Here is a 13395-nt window from a genome sequence, read left to right on the forward strand (position 1 = left end):
TTTGACATCTGTGATTGGTTACTAAGCTTCTGCTGTGGTTGCAGACTTGTAGCCCATTATCTAGCCTGCTGCAGAAGCGGCACTTTACGAACGGCACGCCGGTGAAACTACAGCCCGGTTCACTCACATCCCATCATAGTTTGGACTTTCAGAACCAAATGTAAGATACAAGCATTGATTTGATCTGTGACACAGAAACACAGAAAAACTGTACTTTAATGGTAGATTTGCTCACTTAGGACGATACTTGCCTTTTAATGTCGTGATTTAACGTTAAATGTTCGACAGTTAAAAAGACAACGGTTATTACAAGAGCATCAACCGTTTATATGAATAATCGATTAATAATTCTGACAGAGTAGATTACAACTTTTACATAAAAGCAGAGCGTTCAGTTGGCATCATACAAAATTCACTAAAGACAAACTTTAAAACATAACGTTACCCCATTTTTATTCCATTTGTAATGTGCTCGATTCAGACCTGAAACTCATAACGTTAGATGGATATAAATATACAGCCACACATGGAAGTGACATTAAATAGGAAGTAAAGATGATGTAGATGGGCTAAAGGGTGTGAATGTATGTTTAAGGAAATGAGCCTGAACTCTTAACTCAACCTCTATTTCTAGCAACTTCAGCGGAAAAGTGTCTCCATCAGCTTTAAATAATTGGTTTTGTCTGAGCCATGGCTGTGAACGTGTTCTCGACATCAGTGACGAGTGAAAACCTCAGCCGCCATGACATGCTCACATGGATAAACGAGTCTTTACAGATGAGCCATGCCAAGATCGAGCAACTGTGCTCAGGTCAGTGACCAGCTGTCTGGCTCCTTCACTTTTTACTCCCAACTTGAGCATCATTAAAGTACTGACGGGGTCTCTGAGATAAACATAAAGCCTAGTTTGTATTTTAACCATAACGATTGTATAGAATTAGTGGGATGTCATAGAATGACATGACCGTTATTTGCATGCTAAGTGTGTCTGTCAATATCTGGGTCACATTACTGAGGGAATGAACAAAGATAGTACTGTGGAGGGGGGGATGATTATTATTATTATTATTTGTCTAGGTTGGGATCTGCATGACTTTAAAAAAATATATATATATATATTATGTTTTATTTTATACTGTGTATGTATTATTTGCTGACTTTCTTACTAATGTGTTTTAAGGTGCTGCTTACTGTCAATTCATGGACATGCTGTTCCCATCGTGTATTCCACTAAAGAAAGTGAAATTCCAGGCCAAACATGAGCATGAATACATCCACAACTTCAAACTTATTCAAGCCGGTTTCAAAAAGATGGGTGTTAGCAAAGTAAGTCAACCAGTCACATTTATTAGCACACAAATCGTGTTTTCCGTTTTGTTACACAAATTATATTCATGATGTACAATGTGTAACAAATTTTTTGCTTGTTATTTTGACATCTTTCATCTCTGTAGATTATTCCTGTTGACAAGCTTATAAAGGGCAAGTTCCAGGACAACTTTGAGTTTGTGCAGTGGTTTAAGAAGTTCTTTGACGCAAACTATGATGGGAAGGAATATGATCCGGTGGCCGCTCGACAGGGACAAGAAATGGCTGGCAATCCGAGTCCGGCAGCAGCCACGGCTAACAAGCCAAGGAAGCCTAGCTCAGGTAAGGAGCGAGAACAAACAGGTAGTTCTAGATACCATTGCAGCCTTTTTAGGCATATCCTTAAGGGGAAAATAGCATGCATAAATCACCTACTAATATTAAATGGATATTTATAATTTTTAATGAACAATTATCATCATCATCAATCTTTTTGTGTTCATATAGTCCTCTTCGAAGTTATGTGGGACTAGCGTTATTGTCGGAAGCTAGCTGTCCTAATCATAACAGGTGCATGGCAGCTGCAGCTGTTATGGATTATGACCCCAGAAAATGTGGGTGTGACTAAGTCATGCACCAGTGGGCCAGTTGTACATGCTTTAGCTGTTTTTACATGTGCGAGAATGGCTGGAGCCTTACGTTGCCTGTGCATGGATTTTTCTGTTTTCTTCAGACATAGGCATCACACCTGCAGTCAAGCCAATAGCCCCTGTTGGTAAGATGTTGAAAACTACCAGTTAGTTTAGTTAAGGCACATTGCCTGTTCACCTATCTACTAGGCTAATTCACTTCTGGGTATTTTCTCATTCACATTATGGTGATTATGGTACATTTCGAAGTATTGCACATTTCAAAACAACAGTCTTGCAGTTCTCTTTTGGGGGAATATTTTATTATTGTTATTATTTCAGCTTTAATATTGTGGGGGGACAAAGAAAAGAAAAAACTTTTAAGAATTCATCAATTAAGCAAATTTGATGCTGGAATTAACCCTTATCCTTAAGGCAGTTGGACAAGTATGTATAACAAGGTGATTGATTGTCCTGTTGATGTTCAGCTCCACAGCGTTCAGCCACAGCACCTAAATCTGCACCAAAGACGGCTCCAGCTGCAATGCGAGGAGGCGGTAGTGATGAAGAGAAAGGAGCACTTACTCAGACGGTAAGACTTTACAAGAACAATAAATCAAGGCTTTAACATTATATTTTCACTTTGTTCAGATGTTAATCATTTTATCATTTCAGATAAATGACCTGAAGGCCACCATTGCTGACATGGAAAAAGAAAGGGATTTCTACTTTGGCAAACTGAGAAACATTGAGCTCATCTGCCAAGAGGAAGAGGGTGAGGGTGATCCTACACTGCAAAAGATTGTGGATATTCTCTATGCCACAGACGTAAGTGGATATCACTGTTTTAAAAAAATTGTTTGAGACTTAAAATTCATCAGCCCAGTCAGTTCTGTGTTTTGTTTTGTTTTTTTCATCTTTCAACAGGACGGTTTTGTAATTCCAGAGGATGAGGCGGCAGAACCGGAAGAGTTTTGACCAATCAGGGGTGACCGTTTTTTTTTTTTAATTACCCCGTTGGACTACTCTCAAATGCACATACTTGCTGATTTCTGCTGCACTTGCCTTTGGTCCATCATTTTGGACTTTGACTTTTGAATGTCTTTTTATTCAGGGAAGTTCTACACCTTGAGTTTTCTTTTTCTTTTTTATTGACCATCAAAACAAAATTATTTTTGTGAATGAAAAATAAAGTACTTATTAAAGGCTGTTTGTATAAAGCAGTCCACTGAGGTCTGACTTGCCAACAATGAGTAAACACAACCAGGTATTGTTTTCAAACTTGAGCAAACCATTCTGATCCATTCATTTTGTAGTTCCACCAGAGTGTTGGTATACTCCAGAACTTTTGCTGTTTTTCTGATCTGTACATTTGACTGCTTGTTGACCAGTTGTGAGTGAAGTTCACTTCCTCTAATAAGCGTTGAAGCAGGATGTGTGTCAACCTTTTGCATTTCCTTTTACAAGCACATGAGGAACCGCTTAACAGTCATGAGAGGCTTTGGGTTTGAGTCAGGTGACATTGCCCTCACTTAATCTTAACTAGCCAAAGCTGTTAAGATGCAAGTACCACTATTATGCTAAATCTGACAAAGTTAGGCAGTTTCTTAAAGCATGCTTTATTTTACATTAATGTGTGCTGTGCATGTGCCATGTATTAAAGTCAAACTGCAAAGCTAACAATTTTTTTTTACTACGTTTGCATATAAGCAATATTGTAAACCAGTCCATATTTTATTATTAGGAAACAGTCATTTTTCCCATGGTTTTGACTTTCTGGGCATCTGAGAAACCGTGGGCTGATCATGACAAGGTTTGATCTCCAGCTTTTGGAGTCCAGGAACCTCCTCCCCAGCTTGAATCATGCGGTACACCTCAGGGAATGAGAGAGACTCCGCGATCGCTTCGGCTGCACCCGATTCCCTCTCAGGAACCTCCACATCATTCCGCTTCTCCATCTCTTTATAAAGACTGTCACAGCTCTGTTTAAAACAATTCAAAGCCATTAATTACTCGGTTCACTTAACTCCTCTGTGATTTAGTGATTATATGTAATGCACTGTAAAATCACTGACGTACCTGTTATTAACGAAATCTTTTAAATTTCAGTAAATTGTTCATGCAAACCAGTTTTTACTTTCAAGGTCACAAGAATAACGCATTTAAACGCAGCGTTGCATTTTATTTAAAGTATTATTTATCACTTTATCTATTAAATGTAAGTAATTGTTATTAATATAAAATGCTCAATTTTAAGGCATCCTGCCTCAATGTTTTGAATTGCATCTCTCGTTTGACTTCCGGTTTTGTCTCCAGTAATGGATTTTAAAATAAAAGCCCCTCACTCCAACGCACTAAATGCTCATGCCCCCCAGCATTCTTTCTTGTAAGAATATTTGAGCATGCAATATATCAAAAGAAAGAACAGAGCCTCTGCTTTTAAACAAACATATATATATATTTTTTGTGTGTGTTTTGATCCGGAGATTCTCCACTTTTTCAATAGTTGAGGCAAAATTCCGTCAATGCACTTAAAGGAATAGCCTAGTTCACTCAAAAATGTAAATTCGGTTATAATTTACTCACCGTCAAGTTGTTCCAAACCTATAGGCTATGAATTTCTTTCTTCTGCTGAGCAGAAAATATATTTTAAAGAATATGTGTAACGGTAACCAAACAGTTGATGGTCCCTATTGACTTCCAGAGTAGGCCTATGTGACCATCAACTGTTCGGTTACCGACATTCAATGTATCTTTTGTGTTCATCAGAAGACAGAAATAACATGAGGGTGAGTAAATTACATAATTTTCCTTTTAGGGTTATCCCTATAAAGCTAAGTTTTGGTTGGTTTCAGATTCCTCCTCCAACTCAAAAATGAGATTATGACTCAAACTGTCAACCTTTAAGTACAATTCATGTTAGATAATTTTTTTTATCAAGTGGGCTATAATTCCTTTAAAAAATCTAGTAATTAGTAACCAGACACTTTTTTTCTGTGTGTAACGTGAATTATGACCAATGACTGAAATTATATTATAGGCTAGGCCTAATTTAAAGTAAATTATAAAATTGTAAAATGGCTCATTACAGACAGAGGACTGTTTGCTACATATTTCATCAGTCATTCAAATATAGTTTTTTTTTTTAAGAACTGTATTAAATGTTTATACATTTCCCATGTACTGTATATCCTAACATAAATCATGCAAGGTTGTCTGAGACTTGTGGGAAGATGGACTTGGCCCTCTACCTGCGCCCTACCTGTGTTTGAGTCAATCATTAATAAGTGAGCTCAGAAAGACATCCCTTAGGCAATAAGAATCCACCTTGGTATAGATTTGGCATGAACTATTTATACACAATTGCCTATTTATCTAAATCTTTCACTATTTCTGTGGCACAGGGGTTTGCACCTAATTAACAAATAAGCGTTTGTTTACTTATTTGGATCTTGACATCTGAGGGCTCCCAATCGAAATTCTTGTGTTCCATAGGTCTTTCAGATTTCACTGAACAATGAGGAGGGTGGACAACTGCACGTTCATGGGAGGTGGGATCCCTTTGTCATCTGAGTTCTTTAAAGGTAAGAGGTTTAACTCAACAGGATGATGAAAGTAGATGTATCAAACCAAGCTCTGCGGTTTGCTGCTATAACCAGTGTTACAATGTTAAATGTAATTTTACCTGGTTAATGACAGGAATGACAATACGCTGCATGTATAAATAAATGCTGTACAATTTGTAAATGCAGTAGAAATAAACCCAACACAGATGAAACTGCTCAGTCAACAATATGTACAGAGCTATTTGAGTCATCTATATAGCATTGTTCACCCATTTTCCGTCTTCATTTTCACTTGTTTCCATTATTACCCTAAAAGCTGCCAAAAGTGTGCCTCTGAGCTATGGAACATTTAGACACATGAATGGGTACCAGGATGGGAAATTATATGTCTCTTTGAATCTCAAAAATAAAGGTTATTTTTTGGCATCCATGGTTCCATGAAGAACATTTCCATTTCACTTGTTGTGGAAAAAGCTTCTAGACTATTAAAATGTTTTTCTAAAAATGGTTATTTTAAGAACTATTTGCTGAAAGATTCTTTTGGGAACCCAAAATGGTTCTTCTGTGGCATTGTTTTGAAAATCTCCTATTGGAAGCTTTATTTTTAAGAATGTGGTTTTGCTCGTTCTGCTCATAGTGATCAAGAACGATCTCTGGCTGTTCCTCCTTCCTGCTGTGTTTGCTGTGCTGCTGCTTGCTCTCTTCTTGGAGGAGATCGGCTTTTTTCTGCGTCATGTCCCCTCTCAGCGGCGCAGGCATCTCTGCCTGTGGATTCTGGGAATATATCCAGTAAAGAAGCACCTTCTCCTTCAATTAATTAATTTCCTTTAGTTACCTTTTGGTAACATTTTGTACTTTTGACAGGTCTTCGGGATGACGTCTATCATTGCGCTATATGTTCCACGCTCCTCATCTCTGTGCAATTTCATTGCATCTCTGTGAGTGACTTTTGACTAAACACTGTTGTTTTGTAATGTTTTGTGTGTTTTGTAATCGAATTGCACAATAGTGATCAAAATGGCCAGTCATATCTGTATGGAATGTTTTAAAATTTCTTGGCAGATATCACTCCATTACACTCTTGAAGTTCATGGGTCTTATCAAAGACTTCTTCGGTGGAAAGACCCGCATGCTGGAGGCATTAGCAGGGGAGCAGGTGTCTCCAAACCCCTTCCCCTGTTGCTGCTGCTGCTGTCTTCCTCTCTTAGACATCAACAAGTACTTAATCACACATACACCTGCATATCTTTAACTTGCGTAATTTATAATAACCGGTCTGTTTCATAACTAGAGTGGCCCCCGGGGACCAAACGAAATTTTTCCGTAAAAGTCTAGTGGGGCTACATGCCCACCAAATTTCATGTTCCCCGGTGTTTCGGTGTCCCTGGTATCGTTGACGAAAAATTCAGTAGATGACAAAAAAATAAAAAAAAATAAACTTTGACAATCCCTATATGACCGCCGCTAGCGTAGCTAGCGAAAGCGAAGAATAATGGTGGAATCTTAACCTTTTTTCCCATTAGGACCAGTGTTGGGTGGATGATGGCCGCTGTTCTTCAGCTCTCTGTGGTCAGAACATTCCTGTTCTTCCTCACTCTTGTCCTCTGGACAAATGAACAATATGATTACGGTGATGTAAGTACAATACGCCATTGCTAATGTAATATTTATATGATAGGCCTGTTGAGAGAGAAGCTTTTATTTATCCTAGTTTAATTCATCTCTTCTTCAAGATCACAACATTTTTCTTGAAAATTCAGTCTCATTCATATGCTGCTTCCTTAAAAAGCGATACCTCATTTGGAGTACCGTTCAAAAGTTTGGAATCATTATGATTTTTTTATGTGTTTGAAAGAATGCTTACCAAGGCTGCATTTATGTGATCAAAAATACAGCAAACCCCGTAATGTTGTGAAATATTATAACAATTTAAAATAACTGTTTTCTGTTTTAATATATTTGTAATTTTTAATTTATTCCTGTGATGGCAAAGCTGAATTTTCAGCATCATTACTCCAATCTTCAGTGTCACTCACATGATCCTTTAGAAATCTTCCTAATATACTGATTTGGTGCTCAAGAAACATTTCTTATTAGGGTTAGGGGTAAGAATTTGTTTCCTGTGACTTTGTAATCTTTTTCTCTTTCTCAGGTGAATTCGGTTAATCCCAACATGTATGTAAATGCCATCATTGCCATATCCACGTTTCTGTCCTTCTATGGCTACTTGCTGTTTTATAAAGCTTCAAAAAGGGCATTGCCTGGATACAGTCTTCGAGCCAAATTTATTTGCATCATTGTTGTCCTGGTCCTTTGTGGACTACAGAGTGGAATTCTGGAGACCATGGGTGCACTGAATGTCATCCCCTGCACTCCTCCCTTCTCTGACCTGTTTCGTTCTCAATGTATGAAATATAAAACATTTCCTTCGATTTTTCAAAAGTTTTGGGATCTGGAAACTGGAATACATCTGCTTTAATTTGTTACAATAATGATTTTCTCTCATTTTGTCTTTCTACCAGTAATCTACCACTATTCTGTAATTGTGGAGATGTTCTGCATCAGCCTCTTTGCACATCACACATTCCGGAAAGTTGAACCTTGTCATGGCGAGGGTGAAGAAATGGAGATTGATGTAATAAGAGTTCTCAATGAAAAGGCAATTCAGACAGAAGACGAGCTGCCAATCGCTGTGCAGCTCTCCTCTCAAGAGGACGAGTCATGCCATTCTAACCTCGGATACAACAGCGACAGTGAAGACAGCCTCTGTAAAATTGAACACGCACCACTGGACTGCTTCCCTTTTCCCTTACAGCACAGACTACAAACTGCAACAAACATGGAGAAAGTACATTTTACACCTCCTGAGGACTCCATGAATGTGGAGCTGCCGACAATTACTGTCAGTGCTCAAATTAACCATATTGACAGTGGTGATGTTACTGTTGTATAGAGAAAAATGTATAAATGTATAGTTTATTCCAGTTTTTATGTCTATGACTCCACTGGGGTCCAGGGAACTAAATGCCATTTGAATTGTAAACTCACCAGCATAGCAAGTTTTTTTTATTTTTTTATCCCTAATAGTACCTGCAGTTTACTATTATTAGTACATTTAAATAAAATAAAAAATACACAATGTATTAGTGATTCCCAATAAATAAGGCTACATTTTTACATTTGATCCAGAAGCTGCCATAGGCGTGACATCAATACCCGGAAGACTAATTTTCCAGTGGTTCTCTCAAGATTTTCCTATGGGGTTTTATACGTTTTTTTAAAATTATTATTATTTAAGAGTAAAATAAGGCCTGTGGTAAACATAACTTGACAATATTGGACGTTTTGGTCAACAATGTAAACACTTAACCCAAACGTTCTTATCTAGTCACTTTAATTAGAAACATGTACGTGTTTTTAAAAATAAACATAACAGCTTCAAAATTTGCGTTTTTGTTATGGATGTGTAATGTTCAGATTTTTTTCATACTGAATCTTTAATGAAAACGAGGCTGTGAGGCATACTTGCCGTCTATACAATGGCGTGCACTGTGTAAAGCAAAGCTGATCATTCATTTTCAAAACTAAAAACTTATTTAAATGGGTTTTTTGTCTACGTAAGTTTTTCTTTTTTTTCTTCTTTAAAAAAAAATATGTATCGTTAGCTGATCAACAGACATGTGCAGCCTCGTTTTCATTGCAAATATGGTGCTACCCTGAATAAGGTCTATATCCTGTTCATTTCAATGAAGACAACTTAAATAACTTTCAGTAAGGAGTGAGATATTTTTCATGATTAGCCTATATTCTGTTATAAAATATAAAAAAATAAAAAAATAAAAAATAACAGTGATATAAATACGAGTTTTCGCTTACAAATTGTGATTTTAAGTTGTTGACAGCTTAGACATAAATACATAAACACATTGTGTCATGGTTTTGTGTCAACGGGATTGACCAATGAACGTTAGGTTTTCTTCTCTCAGCTACAACTCGACCAATCATCAACGCGAATTCCATATTCGCATTATCCAGTATTGGGAATCCAGCCTGTACTGAAGGGGAGGCGACTGAGGCGAGGTGAGGTGATTGATTCAGGCGCGAACATGGCGCAATATTTGAAAGGTAGGATTTCTTTTGCTTTCTTCAAATAGTGATGAACATTGCCGTTTAGATGCACGTTTCCTATAAATAACAATGAATAAACGTAAACAAATATATATATATATATAAAATAGCAATGAATAATCACAAAATGCTGTCTTACTAGGGAACTTTTAAATATGCTATCGTTAATGACATGAGTAGTGTACAGCAAGTGCTACATGACACTAACATGTGTGAAAGGTTGCAGTTGTTTCTTAAGGAATATACATTGAGCCCCTTACATATGATTTAAGATTGCAGGATGTCTTGTAAACTTTCATGGGAGGACCTCCAGGCTCTATGCCGAAGAGAAAGACTAGTTTGCAAACAGCTTAGTGTGACAAAGAACAACTTTAATGACTATGAAGTGGAGTATCTGTGCAACTACAAAAAACACAAGGTGAGTTATTAATTATGCATTGCATACAACTGTGATCTAGTCATTTGTGGCTCCAACTGTTTCTCCTTATCAATATTTTATATTTCCAGTTTACATGATTCATGTCACCGTAACCTTTAGAAATATGCCTGTTCAGGGTCGGGAGTTCTTCCTGGTGAAGTGGAGGGGCTATGCAGAGTCAGAAAACACATGGGAGCCTCTCAAAAACCTTAAATGCCCAATACTCTTGCACCAGTTTCGAAAAGACATGAAGGCAGCTCTGCTTCAGGCCAATGACCCGCTCGATTCAACATCTTTGAGCGCCCCCGTTGTGTCCTTCCTCCTCCAGAAGGCCAAGCAAAGTATCAAGCTTAAAAAATGGGAACACCTCATGAACCAGACCTGCAGGCACAAGGGCCGCATATTTGTTTGCAATGAGGTCGATCTGGACGGACCTCCTAAAAACTTCACCTACATTAATGACAATAAGTTTGGGAAAGGAGTGGATGTGAATAGAGTGACGGTGGGCTGTGAGTGTGATGACTGCATCTCTCAGCCGATCGACGGCTGCTGTCCAGGGCTGCTGAAGCATCGGAGAGCGTATAATGTCAGCAGGCAGGTGAAAGTGATGCCCGGGGTACCCATCTACGAGTGTAACTCCATGTGCCGATGTGGTCCTGACTGTGCTAACAGGGTTGTGCAGAGAGGTATTCAGTATGATCTGTGCATCTTCAAAACAGCAAATGGCAGAGGGTGGGGAGTGCGGACGCTACAGATGATTTACAAAAACAGCTTCGTTATGGAGTATCTAGGAGAGGTAAGCAAGTTCATCCAAAAATGTCATTCCTGTGTGAACATGCAAAATATTATAATTTTTTTTTTTTTTACATTAAAGATGTTTTGAAGAATGTTTCAAATGTTTTTGTCTATACAATGAAAGTCAGTGGTTTCCGAAACAACATTAGTTGTTTCAGTTTTTGTTATCAGTTTTTGGGTGAATTATCCCTTTAAATTGCTTAATGTTGGTGAATTCTGTTTGTTTTTTTGTTTTGTTTTTACTGTGAATGTTGACTTGCTGTCAGTTGTGTATTGCATCAGATCATCACCACAGAGGAAGCAGAGAGGAGAGGAGTGGTTTACGATAAGCAAGGCGTCACCTACCTGTTTGATCTGGACTATGTGGAGGACATTTACACCATCGATGCAGCTCATTATGGAAACGTCTCTCACTTTGTCAACCACAGCGTGAGCACTAACTAGCTATACACATCATCTGGGCTGTCTATCAAGTGTAAGGGGATTTACAGTCAAAGACCCAGAACCAGATATGATGAATGAAGACCTGGAGTCAGAATGATAATAAATTGGAAGAAAAGTTTTACTGAAGATAGTTTAGTTTCATCAGGCAGAAGTCAGCTTCAAGATTCACACGGAGTTCGTAGGCCACCCCTACAGTTACAAAGATCACAGCAATTATACCCTTTACCGAGGCCTAAGCTACATCCTTGCTTCAGGTCGAATGATTCTGATTGGCTTAGAAGTAGATAAACACACATTTTCCACACATATACAGATAGACTGAAGCATATCTCCATCAATTATGCAGCTGACACTCGGACCCTGAATTTAAATATGGTCGTGACCTTCCAGGTTGCAGATTTGGGATGCTGGGCGCCAGCATGAAAAGAACATTTCAGTGATCACACTGATAACTTCTATAACAAAGTAAAATCTCACAAGCCTAGAGAAGTCATTCAACTCATTTGATATTTAGGAGGAAAAATTCTGATTAATACCTTGATTATAATCACTCATTACATCTATATTGAAGCAGCATTGGATTCCAGAATCCACCCCTTTCAATATTGCAACAAACAAATTCCGATATTTATTTGTTTATAGACGGTATCATTTATTCTGAAGGATTATTAATTTTATGAAGGATCATGTGACTGTAGTAATGGCTGCTGAATTTTAAATTTTTTATAATTTTTATTAATTAAATTAAAATAATTATATGTGATGTTTACCCAGTACATTTAGCATTATAGACCTCCTTAAATTTTAAGAGAATAAACATTTTAAAGGTGTTGTGAAAACCATTAATGCAGTGAGTTGCCAAGTCTGGGCAATGTTTCTAAAAGTTAATGTGTTAATTTTTCGCAGTGTGCTGCCAAGTTAACATTATAACAGTAATTTCACAAAGCATGCAATTAATAAATCTTTACCATTGTTTTTCCAGTGCGATCCAAACTTGCTGGTGTATAATGTTTTTGTTGAGAACTTAGATGAGCGACTTCCCAGAATTGCATTGTTTGCTAAACGAGGGATCAAAGCAGGAGAAGAGCTCACCTTTGACTACAAGATGACCAGTAGGATTTTAATTTTTTATTTGGCCTTTTATTACATTTTTGGGGGCGGGTCTGTTAATATGATAATGTGGGAAAAATTATATCTTATATAACTTTGTAAATACCTAATGTATACTTCTCATTTTTGCTACAGTTGATCCAGTAGATGCAGAGAGTAAAAAAATGGACACCGACTTAAGTCGGGCTGGAATTGAAGGATCACCCATCAAGCGGATCCATTTGGAGTGCAAGTGTGGAGTGAAGAACTGCCGGAAATATATGTTTTAATCCAGCTCACACAAAAGTACAGATACAATGACAGGCATCAATATATGTCAAAATTTTTAACAAATTTCATGAAATTTATTTTTGTGTATGTTTATTTATTTTATTTGTGTATATGTACTTTAAATAGATTTTAACTTCATGCATTTGTTAGTGACCATTGTGATGTATGATGGCTTTTATTAATTCAATTAATTTAAATTGTTTCAATCCATTTTCAGGACTGTTTTAATAAAATACTTTTTTTTTATCCACAATGAATATGCATGTTTTTATGTTCTTTTGTTCAGTTAATAAAAATATTACTTTTGATACTGAGTGGAGTATTTATTCTGTCTTCAAGAATATACTGTATGTTGATTACATATCCTTATCTCTCTCTCTTTTTCTCTCTCTCTTTCTCTCTCTCTCTATATATATATACGTACTATATTTGCCACCAGATGGTGCTATTGTATTCATAGCACATTTGGTTCAATGCTTTGCAAAATTTTCTGATGAAAAGGCAACAAGGGAGATGTACAAAGAGATACAAATCTTTAAACAAAATGAAAAAAATACTACGTTTGTGAATAAAGATAACAAGCTCACCTTGTGACAGTGGCAAATGTTTAGGATTAGGTGAAAGATATGTAATTTGTTAGTTATTGAAGGATTTTGTGCATCATTATTCCACATTTAAAACATTGAAACACAAGGCTGTTTTACTGAACACATGTAATGTCCAGATA

The 13395-nt window shown here is 37.1% G+C and overlaps 3 protein-coding genes and 1 long non-coding RNA gene across 6 annotated transcripts; 3 read left to right on the plus strand and 1 right to left on the minus strand.

The window, feature by feature from the left end:
• The first annotated feature begins 3 nt into the window (after positions 1-3).
• mapre1a (microtubule-associated protein, RP/EB family, member 1a) lies at positions 4-3146 on the plus strand. 2 transcript variants are annotated; one of them, XM_082189362.1, is made up of 8 exons: positions 4-160; positions 635-811; positions 1181-1326; positions 1455-1650; positions 2042-2083; positions 2426-2529; positions 2613-2765; positions 2865-3146. In XM_082189362.1, the coding sequence occupies exons 2-8, from the start codon at positions 691-693 to the stop codon at positions 2913-2915; spliced, it is 813 nt and encodes a 270-aa protein (XP_082045488.1). In that variant the 5' UTR covers positions 4-160; positions 635-690; the 3' UTR covers positions 2916-3146. The 2 variants fall into 2 exon arrangements, with proteins under 2 accessions (XP_082045488.1, XP_082045487.1); XM_082189361.1 differs by lacking the exon at positions 2042-2083 and having other exon boundaries at positions 5-160.
• A 391-nt stretch (positions 3147-3537) lies between these two features.
• On the minus strand, positions 3538-4275 carry LOC309513510. Its single transcript, XR_014211458.1, has 2 exons — positions 4017-4275; positions 3538-3919 (listed from the first exon to the last, which is right to left on the minus strand). It is a non-coding gene; the product is annotated as an uncharacterized lncRNA (long non-coding RNA).
• An 856-nt stretch (positions 4276-5131) lies between these two features.
• Positions 5132-9091, plus strand: LOC309513485 (organic solute transporter subunit alpha). 2 transcript variants are annotated; one of them, XM_082189346.1, is made up of 7 exons: positions 5132-5521; positions 6141-6292; positions 6368-6441; positions 6566-6721; positions 7027-7138; positions 7656-7908; positions 8026-9091. In XM_082189346.1, exons 1-7 carry the CDS (start codon positions 5455-5457, stop codon positions 8454-8456), a joined length of 1245 nt encoding a protein of 414 aa, XP_082045472.1. In that variant the 5' UTR covers positions 5132-5454; the 3' UTR covers positions 8457-9091. The 2 variants fall into 2 exon arrangements, with proteins under 2 accessions (XP_082045472.1, XP_082045473.1); XM_082189347.1 differs by lacking the exon at positions 6141-6292.
• Positions 9092-9519: 428 nt separating this feature from the next.
• suv39h1a (SUV39H1 histone lysine methyltransferase a) lies at positions 9520-12952 on the plus strand. The gene is made up of 6 exons (XM_082189348.1): positions 9520-9628; positions 9904-10049; positions 10186-10845; positions 11127-11273; positions 12271-12400; positions 12534-12952. Exons 1-6 carry the CDS (start codon positions 9610-9612, stop codon positions 12665-12667), a joined length of 1236 nt encoding a protein of 411 aa, XP_082045474.1. The 5' UTR covers positions 9520-9609; the 3' UTR covers positions 12668-12952.
• The last annotated feature ends 443 nt before the right edge of the window (positions 12953-13395 follow it).

The sequence above is a fragment of the Leuciscus leuciscus genome, assembly GCF_965113295.1.
Source record: "Leuciscus leuciscus genome assembly, chromosome: 13".
NCBI classification, from domain to species: Eukaryota; Metazoa; Chordata; class Actinopteri; order Cypriniformes; family Leuciscidae; genus Leuciscus; species Leuciscus leuciscus.

Excerpts from the sequence above, each read along its gene's own strand:
- mapre1a (XM_082189362.1), top strand. The coding sequence starts at position 691 with ATGGCTGTGAACGTGTTCTCGACATCAGTGACGAGTGAAAACCTCAGC. Across the intron at positions 2,084-2,425 it reads CAAGCCAATAGCCCCTGTTG|CTCCACAGCGTTCAGCCACA; the intron begins GTAAGATGTTGA and ends GTTGATGTTCAG. Across the intron at positions 2,766-2,864 it reads ATATTCTCTATGCCACAGAC|GACGGTTTTGTAATTCCAGA; the intron begins GTAAGTGGATAT and ends ATCTTTCAACAG.
- LOC309513485 (XM_082189346.1), top strand. The coding sequence starts at position 5,455 with ATGAGGAGGGTGGACAACTGCACGTTCATGGGAGGTGGGATCCCTTTG. Across the intron at positions 6,722-7,026 it reads CCTCTCTTAGACATCAACAA|GACCAGTGTTGGGTGGATGA; the intron begins GTACTTAATCAC and ends TTTTCCCATTAG. Across the intron at positions 7,909-8,025 it reads TGACCTGTTTCGTTCTCAAT|TAATCTACCACTATTCTGTA; the intron begins GTATGAAATATA and ends TCTTTCTACCAG.
- suv39h1a (XM_082189348.1), top strand. Across the intron at positions 10,050-10,185 it reads GCAACTACAAAAAACACAAG|GGTCGGGAGTTCTTCCTGGT; the intron begins GTGAGTTATTAA and ends ATGCCTGTTCAG. Across the intron at positions 10,846-11,126 it reads TTATGGAGTATCTAGGAGAG|ATCATCACCACAGAGGAAGC; the intron begins GTAAGCAAGTTC and ends GTATTGCATCAG.